This window comes from Podarcis erhardii (assembly GCF_964252035.2).
Source record: "Podarcis erhardii genome assembly, chromosome: 13".
Lineage (NCBI taxonomy): Eukaryota > Metazoa > Chordata > Lepidosauria > Squamata > Lacertidae > Podarcis > Podarcis erhardii.
In genome coordinates this window covers 55,067,715-55,084,025 of record NC_138502.1, presented here as the reverse complement: position 1 = coordinate 55,084,025, position 16,311 = coordinate 55,067,715, and the positions used below count along the sequence as shown (strand labels likewise).

Sequence of the window (16,311 nt, the reverse complement as noted above, 5' to 3'; positions counted from 1 at the left end):
TGTTCAAAGATATAAAAGGATGTCACATAGAGGAGGGAGAAAGGTTGTTTTCTGCTGCTCCAGAGAAGCGGACACGGAGCAATGGATCCAAACTACAAGACAGAAGATTCCACCTAAACATTAGGAAGAACTTCCTGACAGTAAGAGCTGTTTGACAGTGGAATTTGCTGCCAAGGAGTGTGGTGGAGTCTCCTTCTTTGGAGGTCTTTAAGCAGAGGCTTGACAACCAGATGTCAGGAGTGCTCTGATGGTGTTTCCTGCTTGGCAGGGGGTTGGACTCGATGGCCCTTGTGGTCTCTTCCAACTCTATGATTCTATGATTCTATGATTCTTTTGTACCATGCGTTCAATTCTGTACCTTTTAAGCCCTTCCAGAATGTGACTGTAACCACATGTGCTCTGCCACTAAGAGAAATCCAATTAGTGGTTTATCTACTAATCGTTCGTCTTGTTTAGCATTTAAATACAGATTCAGTAACACAAGCACTGCAGACTTCATGGCATACTGATGAGTAATTTTACTTATCTCACCTGCTTTCTCTCAGCTTCTGACATCCCAAACCGGTAATGTCCCAGCAGGAAAGGCCAGACTGCTTTCCGGATCTCGTGTTGGACCCCTCCGAAGTAGACTAGCCGCAAAAGCTCTTTCTCCTCATAGCTCTGTGGGGAAAGTTCACTGAAAACTGAGGCCAAGTAAAGAGAAAATGACTTTTCCTCCTCCCCCCCCCCCCGCCAGCCCTAAACCATCCGCCTTCAAAAGCAGGGCCAGTGCTGACGGTGCCCCAGGGCTGGCCAGGGCGAATTGGGGGTCCCCCTTACCGTACTGTCTTGCAGGAACATCTCCCAGACCTCAGCGGTCAGCCCCTGGCTGGCGCTGCAGGGCACACTGGGTGACACAATGTCGTGGTTCACCAGCGCCGAGAGGTGGGTTCTCACCGTGGAGAGGTGCCGGCAGTAGGCCAGCCCTAAGCCATGGAAAGCAGAGAGAGAAAGAGGCTGCACAGAGGGCAATCCCAGAGAGACCAGCCCTCAACAGCGGGAAGGGCAGGTAGGGGAGGCGGCTAAAGCACCACTGCCGATTGCTCCCCCAGGGAGGGGCAATACTGGCACAAGAAGGACCCCCACCACCCGCCTGACTTGGAGGAGGGACTGCAGGACCATGTCAGGACCCAAGGAGCCCCTTCGGTCCCCTTCCAACTCTACAGTTCTGTGATTCCATGTCCACTGACCCATGCTGTCACTTAGAGGAACTGGTTGTATCAACCACCCTGCCCAAGCTGGGTGCCCTCCAGGCGCTCTAAACTGCAAATCCCAGTCAACCCAGCTGTGCCGGCTCAGTTAAGAGCATGAGCCTCTTAATCTCAAGGCCGCAGTTCAAGCCCCATGTTGAGCAAAACATTCCATGCATTGCAAGGGGTTGGACTAGATGAGCCCGGCGGTCCCTTTCACCTCGACTATTCTACGATTCAATGCGCTGTAGTCCAAATGACCATGCTCACTGGGGTGATGGAGTTGTAGTTCCAAAGATCTGCTATAGACTGATGGCAGAGGGAGAGAAGGGAAGCAGAGCTAGTCCCCTGGCAAGAGGATGAGAGGCCAGCTGCCTCCATCAACCATCACCAACTGGCAGCCATTCCACAGGCTACCTGCACCAATTCTATCCCAGCTGTTCCTTATTAAGAACTTTGTCACTTTTAAGAACCGGTGCCAGACTTTGATTTTTCCTTCTCCCTTCCCATCTCTTTTCTTTAATGCCATGTCTGATAGATCATAATCCTGAGGGCCAAGATCATCTTGATCTTTATTGAGCTGCAAGTCTTTTTGGCTTAAGAGCCAGGGGAAGTCTGGGATAAACAAAATATTCTTGAAGTTTTGGTGTCACAGTAGTAGAACCAAGGTAGTTCTGCCCTTCAGTTCACAATACTGGGGCAAACTCCACATCACACTTAATTGCAAGGCCATAGTGCTATAGGGGATATAAAAGTACTTCTTTGTCATCACCTTTTAAAATGAAAAGCAGCAAAAGACAGAAAAGGCTGCTTAACCCTTTCTCCCCCATGGTTATTTCTACACCCAAAATCGTAATTCCATCTCCTGCCCCCAAATGCTTTTTCATCAGGAGATGCAGCAGATGGGGGGTGGGGGGTGGGGAGCAAATTTCAAAGAAATGGTGGGGGAAGGGTTAAGCAGGCTGTTCCCCTGGCTCCCAAGTGGTGACTAAAAATGGGATGAAGTGAAAACTCACAGCCATAAAACGCTCGCGATAGTATCTGGTACTTCATGTTATCACACAGCAGCTTCAGAGGAGCCCTGGGAAGAGAGAGGGAAGGGGGAGTATAGCTACAGTCCCGTAAAGAACCAGAGGATGGATTGTTGCAAATGGATACACCACAAGCAATAATCCCATTTTTCAAGATGTACTTTTCAAAAACACATTAGCTGCCATTCAAAGCATAGCATTTCCCTCCTTAGTGACTCACAAGATTAAAAGCAATTTAAAAGCATCCCACACAGGGGTTCCTGAACTTTTCCAGACTCCCGCCCCCTTGGTTCCATAAACTCATGTCCAGAGCCCCCAGTCTATAAAAGGCATTATACAAAATAGCATAATAATAACACAAGATAATAACACAATAAAACTCAAAATGCTAAATAATAATGAAGAATGTATGTGCTACTGCACCTGGCTGTGGGCTGAGCCACACCGTACAGTGAGAGCCTCCCCCCAAAGAATGCTGAGATGCTGAGAAACACTGAAGCAGGATTTGAGCTCAATAGCTCTCTCGCCTCCTGAGGTTTCCAGCAACTGCTCTACCGAAGCAGGATGGCCTCCAGCCGTGGAGACAGAGTACAGCCCTTGTGGCTAGTCGCCCTTGAGAGAGAAGGGTTGTAGCGCACAGGAAGAGCATCTGCCTTGCACAAAGAAGCTCCAAGAGCCAATCCCCAACTGCCTCTCTAGTCAGGGCTACAGAGCCCAGAGAGCCTCTGCCAGTTGGTGTGGACAGGACTGCCCTAGATGGGTCTCACTCCCTATGTTCCTGAACTACAGCTCCCAGGATTCTCTGGGGAGAGTCATGTGCTTTAATTGTCCTTCCAGACCTCACCCCGCCAGCCCTCAAGTCAGCCCTTTTGCCTCTGTGAGGCCACCTGGGCTCCCTGGCAGAGAGCAGCCCCATCTCACCCCCAAGCCAGCCTCTGTCGCCTTGCCTTTCATGGTTGCAGCCATTGGAGGGGCCACTCTCCGTGGATCCGCTCTGAGAGCAGGAGGAGCAGGAGGACTTGCGGGTGCCTGGCTGCCACATGGAAGGGAGAGTGCTTGTCTGGGTGTCGACCAGATCCTGCGGGGCTAGAAATGCAGAAAGAGAATACCACAACATCAGGATAAGGTTTGAAGCAGCTTACCCCGGGAGCAGAGAGAGAGGGAAAGCTAGATGGGAAAAATCAGACACACAATATTTGGAGGGCTACATCGATTAAACCAATTGCATGATCTTCACCCAATCACAGGAAGGCTTTCAATTAAAAAGAGAGAAAAGGTCAACCGCACCAGCATCCACAAACTGGGCTCATTGGCACAACCAAAGGTGGCACCTAAGGAGGCTTTTCTCAAGATAACCACCCCAGTCTCCAAGGAAAATGCATGAATTTGCAGGGAGCACAAGGGAAGCTGCCCTGTACCCAGCCCATCTAGCTAGTACTGTCAGCACTGAATGGCAGCAGTCTCAGGCAGTGATACTTTCCCAGCCCTCCCCAGAGGTGCTGGAGATTGAACCAGGGACCGCTTGAATGCAGCACAGGTGCTCAGCCATCAAGCTGTGCACCTCCTATTCCTTGCTGACTAACTTGGGGGGCATTTGCAAGGGACTGTGTGCCTCAAGGGAACTGGGAACCCTGCGGTCAGAGGAGAGAGAAACCTTGCCTCTGGTGTTTGCAGGGTCCCTTTTCCTGTGACAAAAGGGAAAAGAATCAAGAGCTCTATTGCTGAGAAGAATGGTTCCATCCAAGATGTTTGGAGTGGACGGGAGTCCTCTGGAAAGCCCCCACCCCCACCAGTGAGACAGGGTCATCCGGATGAGCTGAGGCAGGAAAACAGGACTTTCTTGGGCCCTCCATACATAGTAGGACAGCAGAGATGCCTGGGCTTTTGCTTGTCTCTAGGCAGCCTCTGAAGCATTCTCTGGAGCTGGCCAAGTCTCAGTTATTTTTAGCCACAGCTTTTACCTCCTCTGGATGTGTAGGTAAAGCAGGAGCTGGGCTGAGTACAGAGGATGCTGTTCAGAGTTCAAAAACTAGAGTTCAAGGGCTAGAAGCCATTGATAGCCTTATTCTCCATGAATTTGTCCAATCCTCTTTTAAAACCCTCTACTTATCTATATAAGGGATGCGGGTGGCACTGTGGGTTAAACCACAGAGCCTAGGGCTTGCTGATCAGAAGATTGGCGGTTCGAATCCCCATGACGGGGTGAGCTCCCGTTGCTCGGTCCCTGCTCCTGCCAACATACCAGTTCAAAAGCACATCAAAGTGCTAGTAGATAAATAGGTACCGCTCTGGCGGGAAGGTAAACAGCATTTCCGTGCGCTGCTCTGGTTTGCCAGAAGCGGCTTAGTCATGCTGGCCACATGACCCAGAAGCTGTACGCTGCCTCCCTCAGCCAATAAAGTGAGATGAGCGCCGCAACCCCAGAGTTGTTCACGACTGGACTTAACTGTCAGGGGTCCTTTACCTTTACCTTTTACCTATCTATATACTGTATTTTTCGCTCTATAAGACGCACCAGACCACAAGACGCACCTAGTTTTTGGAGGAGGAAAACAAGAAAAAAAATATTCTGAATCTCAGAAGCCAGAACAGCAAGAGGGATCTCTGCGCAGTGAAAGCAGCAATCCCTCTTGCTGTTCTGGCTTCTGGGATAGCTGTGCAGCCTGCATTCGCTCCATAAGACGCACACCACACATTTCCCCTTACTATTTAGGAGGGAAAAAGTGAGTCTTATAGAGCAAAAAATACGGTACTTTTTCCAGAATCCAGTTCACATTTTCTGTCTTGTTATAAAATATATGTTGTATTTTTGAAATCTTGCAAATCACTGTGGGATCTTTGATGAAGGGAAAGATACAAACCCTTTCTCAGGGTAGCCAACCTTGTGCTGCCCAGATGATGTTGGACTACAACTCCCATTGTCCCGGACCATTGGGCTAAACTGGGTGTGCATGTTGGGAGGTTGTAGTCCAGCAACATCCGGCGGCCATGTTGGCTATCCCAGAAACAACTAACCTTAAGTGCTCACCATCTCACAGTAAACTTCATGGAGAACTGGCTAAGCACTTAAGAGCTGTGAGGCAGCTAAGTTACAATTCACAGCAAAACTTTCAAAATAATCCCTGGCTGGTTTCACATCAGAGCAAAGGCTCTGATGTGCCTTCCAAATACAAGCTCTCATCTAACTGGCTTGCAAGAGCCCTGCAATGACATGCTGGCTCCAAATCTGCAGCAGAGTCACTCTGAAACAATTTTACCACACCAAAATGATTGAAGGGAAATTTCTATGAATCACCCCTACATGTCCCACTGGAGCACCATGGCCTAAATGAGTTTTGGAAAGGATGCCAAATGCTTTGATACAAGAAGAAAGAGCATCCCTGGAGCAGATTGTTCTTGAGGGACGGGGCAATGGAGCCTTCCTCCACCAAACAAGAATTGGACCACAGGAGGACGCAAAAGCCATATCTTGCTCTCTAAACTCTATGCAGGGGAAATGGGGAATGTGAATTCAAGGAGGGTGGGAGGAGCATTTTGATTCAGATCACAGCAGGAAGGTCACTCTGCACAGAGAAGCAGGCTTTGTGTCTGCTGGCATTTGCTAAATCCTACATCAACCAACCTGTTCAGGTATTTAGCAGGTGAACTGCCTGGGCTTTTAACTAATCAATTTAAAAATGAAGGCACAAAGCAGATTCTATTGCTTTCTAGGAGAAATGAAAAAACAGTACCGTGTTTTTCAAAGGTCAGCTGATTGACAGTTTTCCATGTTACTATCAGATGCCTCAAGTATCATTTGGTGGAAAGGAAGGACCCAAGCATTAACAACAATAATGTCCCCATAGTGACACTGGGGAAAGTCAGGCTGAGGTCTGCTGGGCCAATTCTTGGGTGCAGGGCAAAGCCAACCCAGCCCTTGTCCCCTCCAGACTGAGATCCAAAAGGGAGAGGGGCTGACCCGACAGGAACCTGGAAAGGACAAAGTCTTCCCCAGATCATCCTTTGGGCAGCAAGAGGGATGGCTCCATCTCTGCAGAGGTGGCTGCAGCTGCTGATCTGTTAAAGGACATTTTTCATTTGAGCTCCGTTGCCTCCTTCCTTTCATCTGCCTCAGATTATAACCAACAAGAAGTATGACAGCAACATTATATCACGACTAAAAGCGATTAGATCCATTAAAACATGCCTCTGATTTAATTGGACAATAGATTTCACGGTTTTCATTTTTTTAAATGTTAATTGTTATAGCTATTTATGCATCTGTGGGCATCAGGCATCTCCTCCTCTTCCTCCTAACACAAAAGGGATTGGGGCCAGCTGTGACACATGCAGCACACCATTACAGAGGGAAGAAAGGACGCTGCTTTTCCTTCACAGCTGTGAGTATTTTATGGACATGCAGGTCTAATCAGTTCATTGGTTTAAAAAGCATTGTATGATCAATCTATTAAGATTTCTTTAAACTGGGCAGCAGCCCTAATCACAGTCACTCTTACAGGTGCCACATAATACTGTTTTGCATTTGTAAGAAAGCAATGTTTTAGCTTGGCAGCACCTGCACACTTTGGAACTCCTGGCCTGTTGACACCAGGCAGGTGGAGTTGCTGTACCCTTTTCGGTACCTGCTAAAAAAAATTTAGACAAGCCTGTCCAGACATGCAGACAATTGATGTATGTTTAAATCTGTTTTTAGCTCATTAACGTCAATTTTTTAAAAATGTTTTACATAGGGTTTTTAAAAAATAATTTTATTGTTTTATTATTCTTGTAAACCACTTTTTTTTTCTTACAGCCAAGGTGTATATAAATGTTATGAATTAAATGAACTTGCTTCTTCTGCTTGTGTGCCTCCAGGCAAAGCAGCCCAAGGGAATGAGCCAAGGAGAAAGATGGGGAAGAGGAGGATCCCAGCTGTCTGCCCTGCCCAGATTCATAAATGCCAGCATCTGCCCCAGCTGCCAAGCCAAAAGCAAGAAGCACCCTCCATGTGCCAACAACAACATTACACGGGTGTGGGCTGGACCCCAACGTGACCAGAAGGGGAGGCGTTGCCTCAGGAAGACTCAGAGACCATTTGGGCATCACCACCACTCTGCCAGAGGTCCGACGCATCCAGGCCTTTTCTTTCCCAGCGGCAGTAGAGGTGGAGGGAAGGCAAGAAGGGTGGTTAACAACCACTAAAGAGGAAGGGAGAGAAAAGGCAAAACATGAAGGCGGGCACAGTCCATGCCGCTTCCTCAAGCCTGGAAAAAGGAAAAACACACTAGGAACTCACTAGCTGTGATTCCCACATTGCTGAGGGTTGGTTCCAACTCTACGATTCTACGAATAGTAGAAAAATCCATCATTGGCCAGAAATCCCCCTATGGGAAAGCAAAAGAGAGCCAGTGTGGCCTAGTGGTTAGAGTGTTGGGCTTAGGACTTGGGAGAAAAGGATTCAAATCCTCACTCAGCCATGAAGTTCAGTGAGTGGCCTTGGGTGCCAGTCACTGCCTCTCAGCCTAACCTACCTCCCAGGGGTGTTGTGAGGATAAAACGGGGAGGAGAATTATGTATGCCAACTTGAGCTCCTTGGATAAAAAGGTTGGATATAAATGAAAAGAACAATAATTAAGATCACTAACACGATAGGAGTTCGGAGTCAGTCAACATCTAGAGAGAGCAGAGCAAATACACACCCTTTGATATTTGATGGAGGATTCGTTTCCCCAGCTTTCATTTATTAATATATTTAAATACAAGTACAGATTTCTAATCCTTATGAAAGCAAGCTCCCAAAGTGTGGGCAACAGAGACTGGCTGGGACGCCAGCGCCTTACACAGCTCTGAGTGAGCAAATCATGAATAAAATATGCAAATCAGTAATAGTAATAGTAGTAATAGTAATTTATTATTTGTACCCCACCCATCTGCCTGGGTTTCCCAAGCCACTCTGGGCAGCTTCCAACAAAGATTAAAAATACATTAAAATGTCACACATTAAAAACTTCCCTGAACAGGTCTGCCTTCAGATGTCTTCTAAATGTCAGGTAGTGTTTTTCTCTTTGACATCTGATGGGAGGGCATTCCACAGGGCGGGTGCAACTACCGAGAAGGCCCTCTATCTGGTTCCCTGTAGCTTTGCTTCTCGCAATGAGGGAACCGCCAGAAGGCCCTCGGCGCTGGACCTCAGCATCCAGGCAGAACGATGGGGGTGGAGACGCTCCTTCAGGTATACTGGGCCGAGGCCATTTAGGGCTTTAAAGGTCAGCACCAACACTTTGAATTGTGCTCGGAAATGTACTGGGAACCAATGTACCGGTAGGTCTTTCAGGACTTGGCGGTCTTGGCGGCCGCCCCCAGTCACCAGTCTTGGCGGCCGCCCCCAGTCACCAGTCTAGCTGCCGCATTCTGGATTAGTTGTAGTTTCCGAGTCACCTTCAAAGGTAGCCCCACGTAGAGCGCATTGCAGTAGTCCAAGCGGGAGATAACTAGAGCATGCACCACTCTGGCGAGACAGTACGCGGGCAGATAGGCCTGCGTACCAGATGGAGTTGGTAAACAGCTGCCCTGGACACAGAATTGACCTGCGCCTCCATAGACAGCTGTGAGTCCAAAATGACTCCAAGGCTGCGCACGTGGTCCTTCAGGGGCACAGTTACCCCATTCAGAACCAGGGAGTCCCCCACACCCACCCGTCCCTCGTCCCCCAAGAACAGTACTTCTGTCTTGTCGGGATTCAACCTCAATCCATTAGCCGCCATCCATCCTCCAACCCCCTCCAGACACTCACACAGGACCTTCACCGCCTTCACTAGTTCTGATTTGAAAGAGAGGTAGAGCTGGGTATCATCCGCATATTGATGGACACCCAGCCCAAACCCCCTGATGATCTCCCAGAGGCTTCATGTAGATGTTAAAAAGCATGGTAAGGACTGTATAATACATTATGCAAAGTGTCAGGGAATGGCCTGAAGACGAGGACTGGGGAATGCATTCTATGGCAGACCAGCTTCTCTCCGATGGAGAGCTGGAGGGGGAAGAGTCGCCCCCCCCTTGTCCACAGCATGTTCAGAAGCAGAGACAGGCAGAAGCTGAACAGCTTGGGGGAGTTACTCAGTTATGAGATAATGACGACAGAACCAGAAGGGAGGGGGCAGCTAGTTGTCTCGTCACTTGAAAGCGTGAGGGACCTCCCCTCGGACTTGGAGGTCCAAACATATCAGGGAACAAAGGAGTCAGAGGGAGGAACTTCCCGTTGGTGCCCAAAATGCTGCGGAAGCCGGAAAGAGGATTAGACTAGCCAACTGCCTTCCTTGTGGAGAGCTGTGTATTTGTGCTCGCAACATGATGCTGTAATAAAAGGACTATAGATCTATCAGCTGCTCATTAATTCTTATCTGTGAAGTTACCGAAGGGAGGGGAGGACTCTCCATGCCTGACACAAAGTAAGCAAATTTCCATAATTTATACTGGTGGTGGACATGAACACTCCTTGGTGCAGAATTTTAATGTATCCAAACTGGATCATGCACACCTCTGAGCATTCCTTGATATTCCTCAGGGCATGGAAGGCAGGCTACAATGGCATAATAAATATGGCTTATGAAATATGAATGGAATACACTCCTATATGTTTATAACATGTAGTAAAATTAAAAGTTAGCCTAAGGTGGAAAAAAAACTCTTATTTAAGATAACTATGTCAGCTTTCTCAGTTTCTACCAGGCGAGCAACCTTACCAAACTCTGACTGAAGGCCAGGATAGAGGATCCGGAAAACGTAATCGGTTGCCTCCTCCTCCTCCTTGTCTGATGCCGATTCCGAGGACCCCTGGGGACTTCGCTTCTTCAGCTTTGGAAACACCTTCCCCTTTGAGGAGTCAAACAAAATTATTATTATTAATAATAATTTTATTATTTATACCCCACCTATCTGGCTGGGTTTCCCCAGCCACTCTGGGCGGCTCACAGCATATATCAAAACATACTAAAACATCAAACATTTAAAACTTCCCTGAACAGGGTTGCCTTCAGATTTCTTCTAAAAGTCAGATAGTTGTTTATTTCCTTGACATCAGAAGGGAGGGTGTTCCACAGGGAGGGTGCCACTACTGAGAAGGCCCTGTGTCTGGTTCCCTGTAACCTCGCTTCTCACAATGAGGGAACCAGCGGAAGACCCTTGGAGGAGGATCTCAGTTCCGGGCTGAACGATGGGAACGAAAAAGCTCCTTCAGGTATGTAGGGCTGAGGCAGTTTAGGGCTTTAAAGGTCAGTACCAACACTTTGAACTATGCTCAGAAACGCACTGGGAGCCAATGAAGGTCCTTTATATCAGGCTTTCTCAACCTCAGCCCTCCAGATGTTTTTGGCCTGCAACTCCCATGATACCTAGCTAGGGATGATGGGAATTGTAGTCTCAAAACATCTGGAGGGCCAAGGTTGAAGAAGCCTGCTTTATATGGTCTCGGTGCCACTCCCAGTCACCAGTCTAGTTGCCGCATTCTGGATTAGTTGTAATTTCCAGGTCCCTTCAAAGGTAGACCCAAATAGAGTGCATTGCAGTAGTCCAAGCGTGAGATAACTAGAGCATGCACCACTATGGCGAGACAGTTTGTGGGCAGGGAGGGACTCAGCCTGTGTACCAGATGGAGCTGGTGGACAGCTGCCCGGGACACAGAATTGACCTGCGCCTCCATGGACAGCTGCGAGTCCAGAATGACTCCCAGGCTGCACACCTGGTCCTTCAGGGGCACAGTTACCCCATTCAGGATCGGGAAGTCCCCCACACCTGCCCGTCCCCTGTCCCCTAAAAACAGTACTTCTGTCTTGTCAGGATTCAACCTCAATCCATTAGCCGCCATCCATCCTCCAACTGCCTCCAGACACTCACACAGGACCTTCACTATCTTCATTGGTTCTGAATGAAAAGAGAGATAGAGCTGGGTATCCTCCGCATACTGATGAACACTCAACCCAACCCCCCTGATGATCTCTCCCAGTGGCTTCTATATAAGCATGGGAGAGAGGACAGAACCATGAGGCACCCCACAAGTGAGAGCCCAGGGGTCTGAACACTCATCCCCCAACACCACTTTCTGGACACAACCCAGGAGTGGAACCACTGTATGACAGTGCCCCCAGTTCCCAGCTCCTCTAGATGGTCCAGAAGGATGTCATGGTTCGATGATATCAAAGCCACTGAGAGATCCAGCAGAACTAGGAAACAGCTATCACCTCAATCCCCGGCACACTGGAGATCCTTGACCAGTGCGACTGAGGATGTTTTGGTCAGTTTCACTTGTCCAAGCAGCCTGTCCACATCCTCAGAAGTAACAGATTGGAATTGATCCTATGCAACTTGTCTAGACAGGACTCTAGCACTCTCCCGCCCTGGCCCTGCTCCCACGGTGGAGTCTGAGTGACTTTAATCTGCAAAAGACTTTGCAAAATCATTGCAGAAGATATTGGGGTTGTCACCAGGCCCTGATGGTGAAGGTGGTTCCATTAGATTGTGAACCACCTGAAAGAGTCTCCTGCTGCTGTTTTCTGCAGATGCAATAGAGGTGGTGAAGAAGGTTCTCTTCGCCATTGCTATCGCCACTTGGTAGGCTCGACTTTGAGCTGTAACCCATGTCTGGTCAGATTCAGAATGAGTTTTCTGCCACTGGTGCTCTAGCCATCTCAGCGATTGTTTCATCACCCTCAGCTCCAGGGAAAACCATGGGGTTGTCCAGGCTCCATGCAATCAGAGAGGGCGCTTCGGATCCAGACAGTCGATAGCCATGGTTAACTCCACATTCCAGGGGGCCACCAAGGAATCAGCTGAAAGGCCATCAACATGGGATAAAACGTCCCCTACCACTCTCTGGAAACTATTTGGATTCATTAAGTGGTGGGGGCAGACCATCTGAATCAGTCCCACCTCCCTGCAGAGGGGAAGGGTTGCAGAGAAGTCCAGTTGCACTAAGTGATCTGACCATGGCACTTCTTTTGTTTCACTTTTACTTAATGGTCAGATCACCCCCGTCCATGGAGGTGAACACCAGGTCTAAGGCATGTCCGTGACTATGAGTTGGGCCAAACTTATTCAGGGATGGCCCCATGGAGGCCATGCTTTCCATGAAGTCCCAAGCGGTTCCTTGTAAGGTTGTGTCAGCGTGGATGTTAAAATCCCCTAGGACAACTGTCAGAGTCACCCGTGGTCCCAGCTCACAAGAGACCAAAGTCCACTCCAGCTTATGTACAAAAGCTTTAATTGAAGAACATTATTAGCTTTACATCCGAGCTCCGTGACCCTACGTCTGTTACGCTTAGACCGCTGAAGTACCCTCTGAGTCGGTCCCCCCTCTACACCAGTTTAAGAGGCTTGTACTGGTCCACCTCTTTCTCTCTTTCCTTTTCCGCAGGGTCTTTCTGCCCCCCTGTGTTCTCTCCCTTCGGGACTCTCCAGAGGCTGAGTCCTCTGCCGCCTCCTCCCCCCTCCTTCGGGCTTTGGGACCAGGCTCCTCCCCAGGACTCTCTTCATTTCCGCGCGCCTCCCATTTTGAACTTGGCGCGCGTACGTTGCTCCTGACCTTGCCTTCGACAGTTACACTGCCCTCGATACTACTTTCCTCCCCTTCCGGCAGGACGTTTTGCCCTGATCTCCTTCCCCTCTCTGCTTCCTGTTCTGCTCCTTCTGACACACTGGTCACTCCTCCCCCCTCACTCCGTTCCAGCGGAGCAGCCGGCCTCGCTCTCCAACTCCCACTGGGGGTTCCCCCTTCGTTTCCCTGCTCCTGACTGCTTCCCCCTCTAGCTCCCCTTGGCTTGACCAGAGGGGCTCCCTTTTGGGAGTCCTCCGATTCACTGGACGGACTCATGGACAATCTTGGGTCATTGTCATCCTCTTCCTCGTCAGTCTGGAATCCTTCCCCCTCACTTTCTGTCTCCTCCCTCATCTGCGTCTCTCTCCCTGAACCCCTGACAACAACCAAACTAGGTTTCTTCAGGAGAACATCCACCACAACCTGAAGCAGCTCAGGCAGGGAATCCTTGATGCAGTAGGGATGTTAGTACAGTAATAGGAATCCTGCACTGCCTCTATTGCCCAAGCTCCACAACATGCACTCAGAAAACTGGCGTCCCAATAGGACGCCTGGTGCAGGCTAATGACTTTCTAAAGATCACTGCAACCCCCCCCCACCCAAATAACCTGGGCTGCTGTGCGTAAGAGAAACCTGGTAGACAAGCAGCGGCAAGAACAGACCCATCTGCCTCATCCAACCTCATTTCTCCATCCACAATCAAGTCATGCATGGCGGTGGTCTTGTGGATCATTGACCGGGCATTGCACAGCAGCACCTTCAGGTCATGTGGGTCTGCCTTGTTGATTCCAGCATCCTTTCAGTCAGGACCAGACTTGGAGGAAACAAAGATCTTCAGAAATGTGGCTGCCTCATTTAGTGCAGAACAACGACCAAGCCAAGGCCAGAGCAGGCTCAGTCCCAGGCTCAGACTTCCATAGCATTCCCATCCAATGTGAGGAACTATCCCGTCTAAAACTGTGGAGAACCACTGCCAGTCTGTGAAACCAATACGAAACTTGATGGATCTACTATTTGACTCAATCTAACACAACTTCCTGAATGCCTAAGGCCAAGCTCACATTTCCATGGGGGAGAAGGGGTGGGGGGGTGAGAACAGTCTCCCCTTATCACAGAGGTTTTCCTCCCTAGCACAGCTTTCCCTCGTTGCTTTTCAAGTCTGATTTTCTTCGTTCAGTTTTTAAATTTGATTAAAACAATATTTCACGACAAGGGTTCATTCCGGAAAGAACATCAGAAGAGACTCTGGATCAGGCCAGTGCCTGTCCAGTCCAGAATCCTGTTCTCATAGTGGTCAACCAGATGCTCCAATGGGAAACCCACAAGCAGGACCCATGCACAAGATCACGTTCTCCTCCTGTGATTTCTAGCTACAGTACTAAGATTCAGAAGAATATTAATATTTTTAAAAACCTATATGCAGGATTAGAATCACACGATTTGACTCCAGATAGAATACACCCAGAGCCTCATGCTCAGCCCTCCTTGGAGATGCCACTGGGGTCTGAGCCGAGGGGCTTCCCCATGCAAAGCAGGAGCTCTTTGACAGACCTTGAGATCCAGCAGGTGCCCTCGATGGGCTCCTGAGGCCTATACCTTCCTCACCCCTCTAAAAGCAAAGCAGAAGAACAGAAGACCCACAAAGCCCTTCTTGCACCTGCCACTTCCAGAGCCCATGAACAGTTCATGAGAACATCAGAAGAGCCTGCTGGATCCATCCAGTGAGGCCCATCTGGTCCAGCATCCTGTCCTGAGAGTGGCCAACCAGAGGCCTCTTCTGCCAAGCCCACAAGCAGGAATCAAACGCAAGAGCCCTCTCCCTTCCAGTAGTTTCCAGCAACTGGCATTCAGAAGCACTGCTGCCTTTGACCTTGTAGGCAGAGTGCAGCCATCATAGCCAGTAGCCATCGAGAGGCCTCTCGTCCTCTATGAATTTGTCTAGTCCTCTTTTAAAGCCATCTCAGTTGGTAGGCCATTACTGCCTCCTGTGGGAGGGAGTTCCAGAGTTTTACTATGTGAAGAAGGCCTTAAAATCTTCAACTTCATTGGATGCCCATGAGTAATGTAATGTAATGACAGAAGGAGAAAAACATTTCCCTCTCCACTTTCTCCATGCCATGCATGACTTCATAAACTTCCATCAGGTTTCCTCTTAGGCCTTATTCACATTTGCCTTTCCTCCACTGTCTCCAGGCACAGACTGCACTTAAAAGCTCCAGGTCTGAGCAGCGGTTGGGGTTGTGCTTTTTTTGCTCAGAGCTTTTCCCACAAAACCCCATTCTTTGAAGCTCAATCAGAGCAAATGTCATTCGGCAGAAAACCCAAATTGACGTTTGCTCCGATTGAGCTTCAAAGAATGGGGTTTTGTGGGAAAAGCTTGGAGCCAAAGAAAGAAGAAGAAATGTTTGGACATGGAGCTTTTAAGTGTGGACTGTGGCTGGAAAGATCAGGGCAAAAGGGTGTGGATAAGCCATGATTTGACTTTTCTCTAAACTATAATGTCCAAAGCCCTGCAGCCTTTCCTTGTAGGAGGGTTCTCCACCCCCCTTGATACCTCAGTTGTCCTTTTCCAGCTCTACAAAGTCATTTTTGAGTGGAGATTACCAGTCCCGAGCTGTGAGAGGCCAACCCATGAGAGGCCACCCTCACCCCCCCCAGGCTGCTGCCAGACTTACCTTCCCCCTCTGTGACCACAGAGGGGGGTCCAGCTGGCCATGGGGCAGGAGCCCATTTTCTAGGCAGGAGAGGAACTGCAGGAGGTGCCCACCTTTCGGGAATCGCAGTGGTGGGCGCTGGATGCCGTCTTGGCTTACCAGGACAACTGTTCCCCCACTGTCTACTATTGGCAAGAGAAAGCGGGTGGGGGGGAGAGAGACGGAAAAGAGGGAAGAGGTGAGAACCAGATTCTGTCCAAAGAAACCCCACTGGGCTCCAGGGGGAGCCAGTAGCATTTTGTTGCCCTCACCCCCAAATGGCCTAGGGCCACCCACACCTCTGCTTAATGTCGACAATGCACCCCTCGTGCGCCCTTTAAATCCCCTCGTACATACAAGAGGTTTCTGGTTTTGATGTGGAGAAGCTTCTATTCTCTTTCCAGGGAATGGGGTGCTTCTCTCCTGCTTCCCCTCCAGGTCAGTCGTGGGTGGAGCCAGAGCCCAAACTGGACTGACCACCAGACAGGGCGACCAAAGCAGATTCTGTAGCGGAACCAGCCCCCCTCTTACCTTGCTGGTGGCAGTGGAGGTAGACAATGTCCTCCAGGCGGATGGTCATGGCGTAGTCCCAGTAGATGCTGTGAGAGGGAAGAACAAAGCCCATCGGGGTCGCCCTCAGAAAACTCCCTGAAGGGTCAGCCCCACATACACCTCTAACAGGAAGAAAATGGAGTGGGAATAAGCAAAACTAAACTCCTGGCAAATGCTCAACGAAAAAAGAGACCCATCCCAAATTCTGTGGCAGTAAGTTCCACAATATTAGAGAATCC

General features: G+C 49.3%; 1 protein-coding gene across 1 annotated transcript in view; it reads right to left on the bottom strand.

The window, feature by feature from the left end:
* SGSM1 (small G protein signaling modulator 1) overlaps window positions 1–16,311 on the bottom strand; it is a 90,717-nt gene that overhangs the window by 24,946 nt on the left and 49,460 nt on the right. The window contains exons 9-16 of the mRNA XM_081836508.1: window positions 16,052–16,119; window positions 15,503–15,666; window positions 9,982–10,111; window positions 7,267–7,437; window positions 3,208–3,346; window positions 2,246–2,310; window positions 820–965; window positions 532–660 (exon numbers count right to left, since the gene is read on the bottom strand). Of these exons, the coding sequence (XP_081692634.1) occupies window positions 532–660; window positions 820–965; window positions 2,246–2,310; window positions 3,208–3,346; window positions 7,267–7,437; window positions 9,982–10,111; window positions 15,503–15,666; window positions 16,052–16,119 (1,012 nt within the window). The remainder of the gene's footprint in view (window positions 1–531; window positions 661–819; window positions 966–2,245; window positions 2,311–3,207; window positions 3,347–7,266; window positions 7,438–9,981; window positions 10,112–15,502; window positions 15,667–16,051; window positions 16,120–16,311) is intronic.